At 46.8% G+C, this 17,119-nt stretch overlaps 2 protein-coding genes across 2 annotated transcripts in view; both read left to right on the top strand.

Annotated features, from left to right (window-relative positions):
• Positions 1-1,111: 1,111 nt before the first annotated feature.
• On the top strand, positions 1,112-9,104 carry map6b (microtubule-associated protein 6b; the record flags this gene model as incomplete). Its single annotated transcript, XM_080855067.1, has 3 exons — positions 1,112-1,854; positions 5,131-5,347; positions 8,808-9,104. The coding sequence occupies 3 exons, from the start codon at positions 1,112-1,114 to the stop codon at positions 9,102-9,104; spliced, it is 1,257 nt and encodes a 418-aa protein (XP_080711193.1).
• A 4,045-nt stretch (positions 9,105-13,149) lies between these two features.
• Positions 13,150-17,119, top strand: part of LOC308378206 (histone H4 transcription factor) — a gene marked incomplete at both ends in the record, with an annotated part of 10,074 nt that continues 6,104 nt past the window's right edge. The window contains 2 exons of the mRNA XM_080855064.1: positions 13,150-13,347; positions 16,087-16,261. Coding sequence (XP_080711190.1) covers positions 13,150-13,347; positions 16,087-16,261 — 373 coding nt within the window. The remainder of the gene's footprint in view (positions 13,348-16,086; positions 16,262-17,119) is intronic.

The following is a 17,119-nucleotide window of genomic DNA, read 5'->3' as shown; positions in this document are numbered from 1 at the left end:
TGTAGTGGTCCCTGGAAAAGTGGGTATACTCTTAATTTTGCAATTGTTTTAAGCAGCCCATACAGCACAGGACAAACGCCCTGTTTTGTAAAGTGGGTATACGCAATGCTGACTGAAAAATAAGTGGGTATACTCCGTATACCTGCGTATACCCTGGACTACACCACTGGCCTTGGAGGACATTCACATGTCCCAGTTCTCTGAGGCGCAGGAATGGTGTCAGACGCAGAAGCAGACATTTTGTGTTAAACAGTTTTGAGGGGCAGCACACACTGAGGGCTGAAGCAGCCTGTTAGTCGCACCTTCACAGAGCCCTAACCCTAACCCTAACCCTCTTTCACCACTTATACGTTTTTGATTATTTGTAACTACATGAGAACAGCCTTGAGCAGATTCCTCAAATTCAGATGATCTTACCTGCTCTCATGCAGCAACTAGGCTATTGCAGCAACGGCCACTAGGTGGCACCCCAGACCACTGATCAATGTGTTGCGTTGAGCAGACATATTCTATGTTCATATAAAACAATATATATATATATATATATAGCCTACTGTACATATATTTAAACATACCTCACAGACAACATCGAAATAACTGTCGTGTCTTTAGAAGAGGTAAAATGTCAAAAAGGGAGCAGCTTTGAGATTCGTTTGACGCACCGTCTAGATAAGTATCAGAGACCGTGAAGGGTTAAACGAGGGGCGTCGCCTCCGTTGCTCCGGCGGGTGCAGGTGATGCCCGATGAGCCAAGCCTCAGCCTCAGCATCTTCCGAGTGGCGACCAAACGGGGTGCGGTCACACACCACACGAGTCTCCAAAAATCGGAGAAACTGCAGATCGATGAGTCAAATTCAGAGCTAAACTACAACCAGGAGCCTTGATAATTTATTCAAACAGAACGCAGACAACGCGAACATTGTTCTCCCTTGTGTAGACATGAGATCGAGTTTTTGTGGAAAAGAAGACAATAACCAAACGAACTAGAAGACTGTTGGACACGTATTGCCATTCATACGGTGAGATCTAACAGAAGGATTTCGCTATTAAATAGCCTAAAACTGTAGTAGTAGTAAAGCTAAGTGATTCCCCCCGTTGCTAATACGCAATCATGGCATGGCCCTGTATCACACGGGCTTGCTGCATTAACCGCTACTGGAGTGAGTTAGACAAAGCGGACATCGCGGTGCCTTTGGTCTTCACGAAATACTCAGACGTGGCCGAGGGGCAGCATGTGCACCCGCAGCGTAGAGACCGGCCAGTCGCTAAAGAGCCGCAGCCTCCCGCGAGCGAGCAGGAATCTGCGACGAAGACGGCTCAGCAGCACGCGAGTGCCGCATTGGGCGATGAGGTCTCGAGCTCGTCCGTGATGCGTCAGGACTTTAAGGCTTATAACGTGCGCCGCCCGGAGCGGAGCTGCAAACCCCGAGACCAGTACCACCCCTCCGAGGCCCCCTTCAACAATAAGAGTCAGTATCAGAAGGATTACAAGCCATGGCCCATCGCCAAGAAGGGCGACCACCCCTGGATCCCCAAAGCTAGCCCCACCAAGGCTGCCCCAGAGCCCAGCAGCGCAGTGCCCGCGGAGCCCAAGGAGCAGCAGGCTGTCATCGAGGTGGACACGGGCGTGGAGAAATGCGAGATTGAGGAGAAACAGCAGGAGAAGAAGGAGACGAAGGAGAGGGAGGAGAAAGAGCTGAAGAAGGAGAAGGATGCGGAGAAGAGCCAGAGCTGCAAGCTGGGTCAGGAGGAGGTGAAGGAGGGGGCGCCGCCAGAGGGGAAGGAACGGGAGGGGAAAGGAAGGGCTGCTGCAGATGCAGTCAACAGACAGATCAAGTCTGGAAGCTCATACAGGTGATTGTGTGTGTGTATGTGTGAGTGTGTGTGTGTGTGTGTGTGATTGTTTGTGATTGTGTGTGTGTGTGTGTATGTGTGTGTGTGTGTATGTGTGTGTTTGTGTGTGTGTGTTTGTGTGTGTGTGTGATTGTTTTGTGATTGTGTGTGTGTGTGTATGTGTGTGTTTGTCTGTGTGTGTTTGTCTGTGTGTGTGTGTGTGTGTGTGTGTGATTGTTTTGTGATTGTGTGTGTGTGTTTGTATTCGTGTGAGCACATGTGTTTGAGTGTGTGTTTCCTCACAACACATCTCACTGTAAAGTCAAGGTACATGAACATGAATCAGTGATTTAATGTCACTTGTCATGAGCACAGTATGTGTGTGTGTGTGTGTGTGTGTGTGTGTGTGTGTGTGTGTGTGTGTGTGTGTGTGTGTGTGTGTGTGTGTGTGTGTGTGTGTGTGTGTGTGTCAGTGATTTAATGTCACTTGTCATGAGCACAGCAGAGCCATGGCATCAGGCCTGTAGTGTCTGCTCGAGAAGGGTGCAGTGGCCGCGGCTGTGTGAGAGTGTGTGTGTGTGTGTGTGTGTGTGTGTGTGTGTGTGTGTGTGTGTGTATTCGTAGACGCTGCTGCTCGCTGGTCCCATGGCTGCAGCTTCTCTCCCACCACTCTAATAAGACCAGAAACTCACACACACACACACACACACACACACACACACACAGCTGCAGCAGGATCGATTCCCCACCCACCCACTCCTACCTCTGCTTTGTTCCTCCCTTATCATGTTACAGAATCAAATAGCCATCAGGCACGCTGGGGTTGGGGGGGGGGGGGGGGCTGATGGGGATGGGGATGGGGCCTGGAAATAAACAACCAAATGCATCTGGGCGTCTGAGACCCCCACCCCCCCACCCCCCCCTCTCCCTCTCTAGGGTCTGGGCAAGGTTATGTAGGCGTCAGTGGAGCTCTGTTGGGCAGCCTGGTTAAGGCCCTGTGTTACAATGAGGTGTGTGTGTGTGTGTGTGTGTGTGTTTTTAATCCATTTTAGACTTTTGAGTTACCTACTGTGCGTGTGTGTTGGCCTGTTTCTGTATGTTTACATGTGTGTGTGTTTATTTTTTTATTTTTTTATTTATTGGTTTATTTGATAGGGACCATGCATATTCATGAACATTGTATATAAAACACCATGTAAATGTAAATATGCCAGAGTTAGTAAAAATAACTACTTTCCATCTGCAGTCCCTAGGCAGGTGACATAGGACAAACATAGAGACAGCCAGCAGTCAGAAAGCACTCATACACTATACACTTAAACACATAATGGTGACGTACATATAAACAACAGATAACAACATATTGATGTATGTCTGTGTGTGTGTGTGTGTGTGTGTGTGTGAGAGAGTGTGTATGTGTGTGTGTGTGTCTGTGTCTGTGTGTGTGTGTGTGTGTGTGTGTGTCAGTCTGAGGCTGAGGCTGGGTTCTGAATAGGCGTAGTGTTTGTCTCTTCTCTGGACTCCTGTGTGGAATCTGATGAGTCACGTCTGAGCTGCGGTCCTCCTCTATCCCAGGGTTCCCTAGGCAGACGACACCATAGACATAGAAACATGGACATAGTGCACGCAGGGAAGCACACACACTGACATGGACACACCAGAGCACAAACCTAAACGCGACTGTGAGATGAGACCAGAGGGACCCCCCCCCCCCCCCCCCCCCCCACACACACACACACACACACACACAGTCTGAGTCATTTTAGTTTGCTGTCCTTGCCAGAGGTCTAGGAATGGCGTGAGAGTTTGGTGTCCTAGTTAGTCGTCCAGGAAGGGCGTGATCACGCGAGAGCGGTAGACGTGTTTGAGCTCTGACTAGTTAACCAGGGTGAGGGTTAACTAGTTTAATAGTTTAACAGGTGATGGTTAACTAGTTTAACAGGGTTAGGGTTAACTAGTTTAACAGGGTGAGGATTAACTAGTTTAATAGTTTAACAGGGTAAGGGTTAACTGGTTTAACAGGGTTAGGGTTAACTAGTTTAATAGTTTAACAGGTGATGGTTAACTAGTTTAACAGGGTTAGGGTTAACTAGTTTAACAGGGTGAGGATTAACTAGTTTAATAGTTTAACAGGGTAAGGGTTAACTGGTTTAACAGGGTTAGGGTTAACTAGTTTAATAGTTTAACAGGTGATGGTTAACTAGTTTAACAGGGTTAGGGTTAACTAGTTTAACAGGGTGAGGATTAACTAGTTTAATAGTTTAACAGGGTAAGGGTTAACTGGTTTAACAGGGTTAGGGTTAACTAGTTTAATATTTTAACAGGTGATGGTTAACTAGTTTAACAGGGTTAGGGTTAACTAGTTTAACAGGGTGAGGATTAACTAGTTTAATAGTTTAACAGGGTAAGGGTTAACTGGTTTAACAGGGTTAGGGTTAACTAGTTTAATATTTTAACAGGTGATGGTTAACTAGTTTAACAGGGTTAGGGTTAACTAGTTTAACAGGGTGAGGATTAACTAGTTTAATAGTTTAACAGGGTAAGGGTTAACTGGTTTAACAGGGTGAGGGTTAACTAGTTTAACAGGGTGAGGATTAACTAGTTTAATAGTTTAACAGGGTTATGGTTAACTGGTTTAACAGGGTTAGGGTAAACTACTTTAATAGTTCAACAGGGTTAGGGTTAAATAGTTTAACAGGGTTATGGTTAACTAGTTTAACAGCTGCAGCTGAAGTCAGGCAGGATCAAGAGGAGAAGGACGAGTAGAAAGCAGGAGGCAGACGAGGAGTAGGGTAACCTGGAGGAGGAGGAGGAGCAGGAGGAGGAGGAGGAGGACAAGCAGAAAGCAGGAGGCAGACGAGGAGTAGGGTAACCTGGAGGAGGAGGAGGAGCAGGAGGAGGAGGAGGAGGACGAGCAGAAAGCAGGAGGCAGACGAGGAGTAGGGTAACCTGGAGGAGGAGGAGGAGGACGAGCAGAAAGCAGGAGGCAGACGAGGAGTAGGGTAACCTGGAGGAGGAGGAGGAGCAGGAGGAGGAGGAGGAGGATGAGCAGAAAGCAGGAGGCAGACGAGGAGTAGGGTAACCTGGAGGAGGAGTTACACCTGGATCAGAGTTTAAACAGAGCAGAGTTTAAGGCCTACACTGACGTCACCTGAGATGATCTGTGTGTGTGATGTTTCAGTGATGATCTGTGTGTGTGATGTTTCAGTGATGATCTGTGTGTGTGATGTTTCAGGACGGAGTTTAAGGCCTACACTGACGTGAAAAGGGATGATCTGTGTGTGTGTGATGTTTCAGGACGGAGTTTAAGGCCTACACTGACGTGAAGCCGGTGCGGCCCATCAGAGCCAAGTCCCAGTACGGCGTGCCCAGCGGGGAGAAGGCCAGCCTGGAGACCAGCACCAGCTACAGCTCCAACTTCAAGGGCGTGCAGGGAGCGCCGCAGGACAACAAGCAGCTGGACCGCCGCCGGATACGCAGCCTCTACAACGAGCCCAGGAAGGACACCGGCAAGGTAACACACATGTAGCCAACACTGCCCCCCTGCTGCGGGGAGGGCGAACTGCAACCCCTCTGCAGTCAGACAGTGTTCTGTCCTGTCATGGATATTTCTGAACACGCTTTTAAATGCATTTATTATAAATATGTGATTTTATACTCAGTCCAGGCTTCAGTCTTTCGTTAGTTTATGCAGGGATGAAACGATATATTTTGGAGACTGCTGTTTCCTCTGTGTAACACAGTAATGTAGAATATTTGTTCTGAGACACCCAGGTGTAACTGAGGGTTCAGTTTGAACATATACCATGAGGAACAGCAGTAAACAGGAAGTGGAAGTTCAGCCCATCCGTATGTCTTATATATCTCATCTATCCACTAGGATGGGACCCATCCGTATGTCTTATATATCTCATCTATCCACTAGGATGGGACCCATCCATATGTCTTATATATCTCATCTATCCACTAGGATGGGACCCATCCGTATGTCTTATATATCTCATATATCCACAAGGATAAGACACATCCGTATGTCTTAAGCATATATCCACAAGGATGGGACGCGGAGGGCATCTAGCTGTTCTGAGCCCCGAGGCTTGAAGCACTTTAGGTGTAGAACATGTGAAACTCTTATGTTGCTCTTTTCATGAAGTTTTTTTATAACAACAGCAGAAGAGAAGAGAGTCTAATGCTAACGCTATTGTGCTATACTGCTAATGTACCAGTAGATGGCGCTTCATTTCTCCGCCAGAGGAAGAGAGCTGTGTGTGTGTGTGATGTGTCTTGATGTAGCCCCTCCCCTCTCTCACTCTCATAGGACGGCTCTGACAGTGACAGCAACTCTGTTCTAGACCTGCTCTAGTCAGGTGTGTGTTTGAGTGTGTGTGAGTGTGTGTGTATGAGTGTGTGTGAGTGTGTGTGAGTGTGTGTGTGTGTGTGTGTGTGTGCGTGTGTGTGTGTGTGTTGTGCGTATGTGTGTTTCTGTGTGTGTGAGGGTGTGTCAGTGTTGTCAGTGTGTGTGTGTGTGTGTGTGTGTGTGTGTGTGTGTGTGTGTTCTGTGTCTGTGTGTGTGTGTGTGTGTGTGTGTAAGTGTGTGTCTGTCTGTGTGTGTGTCTGTGTGGTGTGTGTTTGTGTGTTGCGAGAGTTTATGTGTGTGTGTGTGTGTGTGTGTTGTGTGTGTGTGATATAAGTGTGTGTGGAGCATGGAGTAGGACTGGGCCTCGTTCACGCTAACCTCACCCTCAGTCAGCAGGACAGGATCACACACAAGACCACACACACACAGAACACACACACAAGACCACAGTCAATCCTTCCACAAGGCCCTGAGCCCTGAGCCCTCCCCAAACACACACGCATCACGCTTCACTCATGCACACTTTTGGACCATTATTTTGTAGTTTCATTATTTTAGTTTTAGAATGTGCATTTACATTTAGGATGCTTTCATCATTTGATTACTTTCGACCTCTTACGAGATCTCTCTTGTTAGACAAGTCTCTCAGCGACAGCATTACTCCAGGTCACACCTATTCGTTGTAGCACGCTAAGTGGATAGCGAGCTAATTTTCAGGCTAAAATTAAAAACGCCCCTCTTTTTGGTTTGCCACTTTCGATAAATCACCATAGTAGCATATCAATTAGCACTAACCTGCTCCAGCGCAGGCTAACAAAAGTGTAGCTGGATAAGCTTGCCACACCCCCGGAAAAAGCAGGAATCCCATTGACCGATATTAGATATTAAGATTAGCGTTGGGAGAAAGTTCTTTGCGATCGCCAAGATCCATTATTCCATCATGATGAGTTCTTGTATGAGCGCTACCGATTCAGCCGACAAAGAATAATTCATTTACAAGACCTTCTCCAGTCATTTATTGCAAACACCACAGTCGAACATTGACTACACACAGAGAAATACACACAATTTCTTTTCACTGCTTCAATTTATTGCATTTGTTATTAATACATTTACATTAAGTCATTTCACAGACGCTTTTATTCAAAGCGACTTACAAGGAAATGTAAAACTACCCTGAGGTAGGAGAATAGGAGAATCAAACTAGCAATCTTGTAGTTTCTAACCGGCAGCATTATCCTCTTTCTTTGAGTCTAGTACCGGCTACACAGGAGCTCCTGCGAAGGCCCATAACACACACAGGTGCATGATGGGAAAGCCTGAGGCTCATAATACACAGGTGCATGCTGGGAAGGATTGAGGCCCATTACACACACATACGTACCTGATGGGAAGGATTGAGGTGTGGGGGAAAGGTCTTGTTGTATAGCCACTCTCTGGAGGTCTACGCGCTCCACTGTCTCACTCAGACGAATGCGACGCCTTGCTCTGCATGCAGCCGAATGACTGAAGGGGCCTACGTATGTTCACACCGCAGCAAACCAGCACAAATGACAGATAAAGATCCTTCAGCGCTCAAACACAAAGGACAGATAAAGATCCTTCAGTGCTCAAACATAAAGGACAGATATAGATCATCTGTTCGGCTCCTTCAGCGCTCGAACACAAAGGACCGCTAGCAGTGAATCCCACGATGGCATATATAAACTATACTACATAGTATATGGAGTATGTGTGGTAATGACCCAATAATGAATAGTACTTAAATAATTGAACTAGGTTTACTATGCCAGTGAATATAGGATATAGGGGTGGGGGGGAAAAAACATTATTTTATTTCTAGAACGATTCTGTCTCGATTCAGAAAAGTTTATAATTGTTTTTTTAATGAAAATTTTTTAAAAAGCTGCATAGATTATTGCATTGTTCATAGAAAGTCATAATTGTGACAAGGAAAAGCTTTTTCTCTGATTAAAAAAATAGAGAAGGTAATTCATCTGTTGAATTTCTTTAGTTATCAAGCTCAAAGTAGGAAGTGATTTCAGACTCTAAGTAGCAAACTAAAATGTTTTAAATATGGAGATGCATCGATAATTGTTTAAGAATTGATAAATGATAGTTGTGTGCTGCTGCTGGTGATGTGGTAGTGTGTGTTGTGTCATTTGTGTTGAGTTTGCTGAAACACAGAGCCAGAGATTGGACTTCAATGCCCAATGTAGGACTTCAAACCTCACCCTCTTTCCTTCTGTTAACCTCTCCAGACTACTAACAGAAAACACAGTTTTGTATTGAAAGCAATTTCACATACAAGGAATACTGCATCACTCTATTGACTCCCCCCCCATCCCATGTGGACGTGAGTACGTCTGTCTCACGGCCTCTCACAGCTAGTCTGCTTGGACCTGCACTCACTCGGCCGGGGTTCAGACAGGCAGCTTGACCCCCGATCCCAATGAGCTTAGCAGCTCTGACGGTGAAGCAGCCTGACTGAACCCCTGGCCTGGGCCAGAACCTCTTTTCCTGGGCCTCATCCTGGGCCTGATCACGGGCCTCTTGCTGGGCCTGATCACGGGCCTCATCCCTGCTAATCCAGACCTTTGGTTTGTCTCCTGCCCAGGTGGAGAAGACTAAGGCCAAGAAGAGCACCACACCCACCACAGCCCACAGCAAACAGATGAAGAAGGCCAAGGAGAAGCAGACGGAGAAGGAGAAGAGCCAGACAGAGAAGAGCCAGACAGAGAAGAGCCAGACGGAGAAGAGCCAGCCCCCCAAGAAGAAGAGCTCTGCGATCAGCCTCCAGCCGGTCCCTGACCCCATTATCGCCATCGCAGACGCAGACGCAGACGCAGACGCCGCCGCCGTCAGCAAACAGAGCAAAGAGATGATCAACAGACTGGCGGAGGGGAAGGAGTAACACCTGGTGCACTTTACACACGCTGATGTGGGGAGGCAGGTTATGACACAGTGGGGAAGAGAGGATTCTTCTACCCTCTTTTGCCCCTTGTATGCCAGGAAACCCCCTCCACTCCTTTCTTCTCTTCTTCTCTCCTCCCATCTCTCCTCTCCTCTTTTCTCTACTCCTCTCCTCTCTTCTTCTCCCCTCCCATCTCTCCTCTCCTCTTTTCTCTTCTCCTCTCCTCTCCTCTCCTCTCCTCTCCTCTCCTCTCCTCTCCTCTCCTCTTTTATCTTCTCCTCTCCTCTCCTCTCCTCTCCTCTCCTCTCCTCTCCTCTCCTCTCCTGTCCTCTCTTCTCCTCTCCTCTCATTTCCTCTCTTCTCTTCTCCTCTCTTCCTTCCTCTCCTCTGGCATCTGGGCTGGCAGAGTCAATCCTGTCATCTGTCACTCTGATTGTCCTCTCCGGGCTCCTATATCACTGCATTAGCCATAAAGATTGTCTGTCTGTCTGTCTCTGTCTCTCTCTGTCTGTCTGTCTCTGCCATGGCCATGCTGCTCTTCCTGTTCAGCCGTTTCTCGTTGCGCCCCTGAACCGCTGCCTGCCTCTAGGCTCGACCTAGGAAGGTATCCCTGTTAGAGTATCCCCGTTAGATTATCCCTGTTAGAGTATCCCTGTTTCTCGATGCTCACTAGAGGTTTCAGAGGCCCAAGGGTAGGCGTACCTGGTCTAACCGGAGACTGAGTCCATATTCCCCCGTTAGAGAGAGAGGATTGGGTAGCTCTGCGTCTGGATTTTTCTCACACTACAAAATTCACCTCAGTCAGTCACTCCGCCTGAACTGGCAACTATTTGATGACACGTGTCATCTCACTCAAGCAACAGTGACATCACATAGGTAGACACTGAAGGTCTCTCTCAGGCCTGCTCTTCACTAGATCTACCACAAGAAACACACTTAGGGGTAGTTAGGTAGTTATGGCAATTATCACCACATCTTCAGTAGGCCCTGCTGTAAGGACTAATATTCAAATCTAGCTAATCTCTTTGAACCTGCATGCTTACATGATATATTATATTACGAAAGGAACAAACAAACATTTCGCCTCGTCCATCCCAGGTTAGAGCCGACTCTAGAACATATCTGGCCCTGGTCCACAAGAACCACAAACCTGAGCCAGACCTGAGCCAGACCTGAGCCAGACCTGAGCCAGATCTGAGCCAGACCTGAGCCAGACCTGAGCCAGACCTGAGCCAGATCTGAGCCAGACCTGAGCCAGACCTGAGCCAGATCTGAGCCAGACCTGAGCCAGACCTGAGCCAGACCTGAGCCAGACCTGAACCAGATCTGAGCCAGACCTGAACCAGACCTGAGCCAGACCTGAGCCAAACCTAGTCCAGTGTTGGCTGCCATCTAGGATGTATGAGCTTTCAAAGTGGTTAGTGCTCAATAGAAACGTCTCCAAATGTATACCACTGTCACATAGATGAGCTTTTCAGCGCTAATAAGCGAACAAATCCATTTAAAATCATGTTAGTCTTGTGTGAGAGAGGCACTGAGGCTTCATTTATACGGATATCTGTGTTTCAATACTTGTTTGGATAAACCTACTGACAGACATCCCATAATACATGAGATCATTCAGCTCATATCCACACGGCCATGTGGCCATCTGGTGAAACCTGATTTCAGATGAAATGAAGAAATGAATCCCCCCTCTCCGCCTGCCCCACAAACCCCCATATGAGTCTGAGTGTGTCTGTCTGAAGTGAGGGAGTGGGTGTGGTTTCTCTGTGTCCATGACAACACGTCGTGTTCTCTGTTAGCTTGCCCCCGCCCCCCCCCCCCCCCCCCCCCCCCGCCCCTGCCCCCGCCCTGGTGCTGTTGTCTGCTGTCTCTCAGACAGGACCGCTTCATGGTGGCCAGAGGCTGCTGCTGCTATAGAGTCCACCCGTCACTGACTGCCTTCTCCGACCCCACCCAACCCCCCCCCCCCTCCCCCAACCCTCCCGCACCCTCGCCTCCCCACTGTGCTTTACAGGGTGAGAGCCTCGTGTCGTTGTCATATAACTTTAGGCCCATCGTGCCAGAGAGCAGCTGACCCAGCCTGGTTCGGCCCGGTTCTGGCCCTGTTCCGTCCCAGTTCTGGTTCTGTTCTGGTCCTGATCTGGCCCTGTTCTGGCCCGGTACTGGCCCGGTACTGGCCCGGTACTGGCTGTCCAGCTGCTCCGTGCCCCTCTGCTATTCTCATGACGTGCTGACCCCCCCCCCCCCCCATCCCCCATCCCCCTGCCTACACTGGTGCTACCAAACGTGTGCTGTTTGAGTGGTGCTACTACACGTGTGCTATTTGAGTGGTGAAGCGTTAGCGTTAGCCACAGGAGGCGCGAGGAGAAGTGGAGTCCTGGGAAGCTTGTGCATTCACTGGTCTGCTGTTACTTGCTTGTGTTTTCAGCTTGCTATGGATGAAACGATTAAAACATTGTGAAACCTGTGCACATGGCGTCCTCGTTTTCTTCTTCATGTGTGGAACATAATACTAGACATGTAAGGAGTCCCTCCACATGATGTTTCACAGTGTCATTTGGAATCTGACACGAGTTTGCTGTTCAGTGTAAGGTGTTGTTTTGTGTGTTGTGTTTGGTGTTCTGTGTTGTGTGTCGTGTTTTGTTTGGTGTTGTGTTATATGTGGTGTTGTGTTTGCTGTTGTTTTGTGTTTGTTGTTCGGTGTTGTGTATGGTGTTGTGTTGAGTTGTGTTTGGTGTAGTGTTGTGGGGTGTATGCAAATTCCCAAGGAGCAGCATGACTGCTCTATGTTGAATTATGCAGCCATGAAATCTTTATGAAATATGCATCCATACTCTATCACACACACACACACACACACACACACACACACACACACACACACACGCACACATACTCCATCAGCTCTGATGGGTTATCTTCTCCTAATTCCTCCTCCAGTATGGCCTGTGTCCACCGATAAGATTTACACTCTGTGTTCATTTAAAAGGCCTGTGTCCACCAATAAGACCTCCACTCTGTGTTCATTTAAAAGGCCTGTGTCCACCAATAAGACCTCCACTCTGTGTTCATTTAAAAGGCCTGTGTCCAACAATAAGACCTCCACTCTGTGTTCATTTAAAAGGCCTGTGTCCAACAATAAGACCTCCACTCTGTCTTCATTTAACAGGCCTGTGTCCACCAATAAGACTTACACTGGCTGGAGAATGATTATGGACTGTGAACATCTAATCTGCAAGTAAATAAAGTTAGTATGCTGGCTGCCTGTGTGTACTATGTGAAGGGTGGGCTTAACTCATTATTCTGTATAGGGCTTTAAATTGAAATGCATTGATTCTTTGCATAAGCGTTTATGTACTTTTAGTCCAGGCAAAAGCAGTCGATTACATTCTGCCACAAACAAAGAACATGGATAGAATGAACAGCAATGCTGTGAAACATTGTGTTGTTGCAGGTCCCACAACATGGCCGACATACTCCACACATGACAGTGAACAGTGACCTGAATCCGTTAATGCACACACACACACACACACACACACACACACACACACACACACACACACACACACACACACACACACACTCCACATATGACAGTGAACAGTGACCTGGATCCAATAATGCCTTCCTCAGCAGCAGAGGAGCCTTTGGCTGCCGTTTGAATCAGCTGCTCTGGTGAGGGTCTGCACCTTAGGAGAGGCTGTCTGGGGCTCACACACACACACACACACACACACACACACACACACACACACACTCATCTGTGCCTAAGGAGAAGCTGTCTGGGGCTCACACACACACACACACACACACACACACACACACACACACACACACACACACACACACTCACTCACTCATCTGTGCCAAATGGTGTGAATTATTCATCCCTCTCAGGTCTGTGTGTGTGTGTGTGTGTGTGTGTGTGTGTGTATTTGGTGCGCTGTATGAAATATTCACTGGGACCGAAGAGGCGGGACAGAATGATGTCACACTGCGGGCCCTTCAGTCAGTTTACTGCACTGGACCCAGAACCATGGATGGATCCCAAGCCCAGAACCATGGATGGATCCCAAGCCCAGACCCATGGATGGATCCCAAGCCCAGACCCAGGGATAGATCCCAAGCCCAGAACCATGGATGGGTCCCAAGCCCAGACCCATGGATGGATCCCAAGCCCAGACCCAGGGATGGATCCCAAGCCCACGGGCCCATGGGTCCAGTAAGGTATGAGGTACACTTGCACTGCACATCAAAGCTCCTCCCAGGGAGAGTTCCTCTAGACATACTAATTGTAGGGGATGGAGAGAGTTCCTCTAGACATACTAACTGTAGGGGATGGAGAGAGTTCCTCTAGACATACTAACTGTAGGGGATGGAGAGAGAGTTCCTCTAGACATACTAACTGTAGGGGATGGAGAGAGTTCCTCTAGACATACTAACTGTAGGGGATGGAGAGAGTTCCTCTAGACATACTAACTGTAGGGGATGGAGAGAGTTCCTCTAGACATACTAACTGTAGGGGATGGAGAGAGTTCCTCTAGACATACTAACTGTAGGGGATGGAGAGAGTTCCTCTAGACATACTAACTGTAGGGGATGGAGAGAGTTCCTCTAGACATACTAACTGTAGGGGATGGAGAGAGAGTTCCTTCCAGGGTGCATCAGTGACTAACACTACTCTAAAAAAAAAAATGTCTTTGTCTGAACTTAATTTAATTATGGAAAGGATTTCCACACAATTGAATGACTTTCTCTCAGCATAAAGTTATTTTGCTGATTTAGCATAACATAGTAGTGTTGGTCCAACTTGATTTACTAGAGTTGGTCCACCTTGATTTAATAGGGTTGGTCCAACTTGATTTAATAGGGTTGGTCCATCTTGATTTACGCAATAGAGTTGGTCCAACTTGATTTACTAAGACCATTTGAAAGAACCTTGAGAGTTGGCTCCTCCCTAAAAAACCTTGAGTGTTAGTAACCTAAGCTCTGGGCCATGGAGTTGGGGCAGACCGGGTCATGTGCTGATGTGTCCTTCATCAGTCGTACTGGAGCTGGAGCCAACCAGGTCATGTGCTGATGTGTCCTTCATCAGTCGTATGAGGAACATGAAACACACAAGCCATTTGATAGGAACTGAAGGGACAGTTTTGTTGTCAAAAATGGATTTAGACTTAGTAACGCTGTAGCGCTGCATGATTAAAATAATACATAGTTTCCACCATCTGGTTTTCTGTTTCAGGCCTATTATTACACTGGACCTGTGCAGGTTAAAATAAATGCATGGAAACACTTTAATCAAGGAGTGTATAATGTATACAAAGCAGAGAAATACTGGAAAACATTTCCCTGCGCTTGTAGAGTTACGTGAAGTAGGAGGTTTTAGGAGCATTTGACTATCGTTGCACTATGAACTGTCGGCCCACATGGGGGCAGTAGAGACAGTTTGTCCACTCCCGCCAAATGACAACAACTGAAGAAGAACAGGGACAGTTCCGTGGGGCTAGCGCCAATAAGCGACAATAGGCAAAAATATGGCGGCAAAAGTTTCAAAATAAAAGGTCACAAAAAGCTTTGTTTAAAAATCTGAATAGAGAACTGTTTCAACATTTTGTTCGTCATGTGCTGCCTACTAACCCAGATAAATAATAAGTATATTGTATCTGCGAATTTTGTCATTTTAAAAGACTCCTTTAGCAAATGAACCTGCAATGTGAAGGGTAGGTAGGCTACACAGCATTTTGGTTTTCATTATTTATTGTCATATATTTATCTGTGTAATCTATTATAAAAAAACACATCCAGAAAGTTGAATTTTATACCACGGGCGGGCCACATTTACAAACTTCCAGACCTATTTAAAATTTATATGGATATGCAATATTGTTAACACACACACACACACACACACACACACACTTACACAAACACAAAAATGCATACGTGCAATATTTAGACTATTTAAAACAGTGGCATCTGCTGAACAAATGATGCCATCCCAACACTCCTCGGGATAAAGAACCACAAGTGCTTTCAAAGAGGTCCAAACACAGGGTCATTACTCCTGGACTTCATAACTTTATCAGAAGACACAGGAGGGTTAGTTGTGTGTGTGTCTGTAGGCGAAGACTGTAGGCCGCCTACTGTATGTGACTCAGTGGGGCTTCATATCCCCTGGTACCTACAAAAGATATTCAGTCCTCAATATGTATATATTTTCTTCAAAGGCCTACTTTTTAACTCCCAGGCTCAAGCAGGAGGAAAGACTCATGGAGACGTTCAAACAGGCTTTTCTCCTGTAGGTAACCTTTTTCAGCTGAACAACACTGTGTTCTTTGACTTTAAAAGGGCAATCTTTTTTCCAGCTTGGATTTGATTTAATAACGTCTACGTTTAGAACATGCAGTTAACTCCGCTTTTTTCATCGTTGTATAACTAAAAACTGACGAAAAACTTAACACTTTTATTTTGAAAAAATTACAAACGGCGGTGTTGTCGCTGAGTACACGTAGCTGTTATGGTTGGTAGTGTCGGTGGAGTAAGTAACGTTACTCCTCCTAAAAACAATTAACTTGGTCAACGCATATACATTTCTGTGAAGTATACGTATCATATATGTGTAGATGTTGGATTTGTTTTTAAAGATGTGTTGTTGAATATATCTTCTGACGAATGGGTAAAACACCGGTGAATTTATGTTGGGAGCCTTCACCTTACCGTTTGTCAACAGCTCAAATGACTCTTACGTTTGCTAAGAAGCTGTCATTAGTTTACTATCTAAAGACTAGGCTTTATCTTCAGACTTGTCAAAACCACACGTTGGAGGAGTTGGATAGCTGTTCGACAGTTAGACTTTGTGATGGTGGAATGTGATAGAACTTAGACCTTGACAGTTGTTGACGATAAAGTCACGTCTCTGCATTTATTTGAACAGCATTGAAGTCTAAATTGTGTGTTTGTTTGCGGTGTTCAGGTCACGATGGCCAAACGTAAAGAGCAGCTCAGGAAAAAAGACCTGTCCTCTATAGTGGTGGCGTGTGAGTGGGGGTCCTGTTCCTACAAGGGCACCAGGATGGAGGATCTGAGCGAACACATGTCCCAGCACCTGAAGGATCACCTGGGCGAGGGAGATGCCATGGAGGACCTCGGTAAGAAGAGACACTCTATCCTATACGTTAGTTGCTGACTGCACCTTATTTTCGTTTATTTTTAGAAGGAGTTCCGCACAGAACTTTTTGACGGCTGTAGTAGTCTGGCTTTGCACGTTTTTCCTGTTTGAACAGTAGCATCCAATCTCACAGCGCCACACGTTTCATCAGAGCCCGGGAGGAACTCCTTCTTCTTCTTCTTCTTCTTCCTTCGTTGTTTAAACGGAAGCTTTGGGATTTTTCAAGCTGGTTCCTATCGGTACAGTATTTAGATCACTAAAACCGGCAACCGCCATACAATGGCATCCTACGAGGCAAGCAAGCATGTCAAAGTTAACTTCTTGTTTTCGCCGCTGACAGGATTGTAGATGTTATTACAAGGGTCTGACGACATGGATACTACACCTGCGACGACGTTTAACCTAAATAACTGTACAGAAACTGTAGAATATTAATAGCGTTAGGACAGTCAGTGGATTAGCTTTCTCTTCTTCCGGTCTCTGATGGAGCACACACACACGCACAACAACTTTAGGTGCATTACCGCCACCGTACCTAACTGGAACCAAACCAGAGACATCTCACTAACTCCTGCTGCACCAAAATAGTCAGCGTCCCATCCAGACCTGCAGTTTGAGCTCAGGTGACGGGCCTCTTATGGTTTATATATGTGTGTGTGTGTGTGTGTGTGTGTCTGTGTGTGTGTGTGCGCGCGCGTGTGTGTGTGTGTGTGTGTGTGTGTGTGTGTGTGTGTGTGTGCGTGTGCGTGTGCGTGTGCGTGTGCGTGTGCGTGTGCCTGTGTCTGTGTGTGTGTGTGTGTGTGTGTGTGTGTGTGTGTGTGTGTGTGTGTGTGTGTGT

The sequence above is a fragment of the Sprattus sprattus genome (genome assembly GCF_963457725.1).
Source record: "Sprattus sprattus genome assembly, chromosome: 17".
NCBI classification, from domain to species: Eukaryota; Metazoa; Chordata; class Actinopteri; order Clupeiformes; family Clupeidae; genus Sprattus; species Sprattus sprattus.
This window is presented reverse-complemented; position numbering and strand designations above follow the sequence as displayed.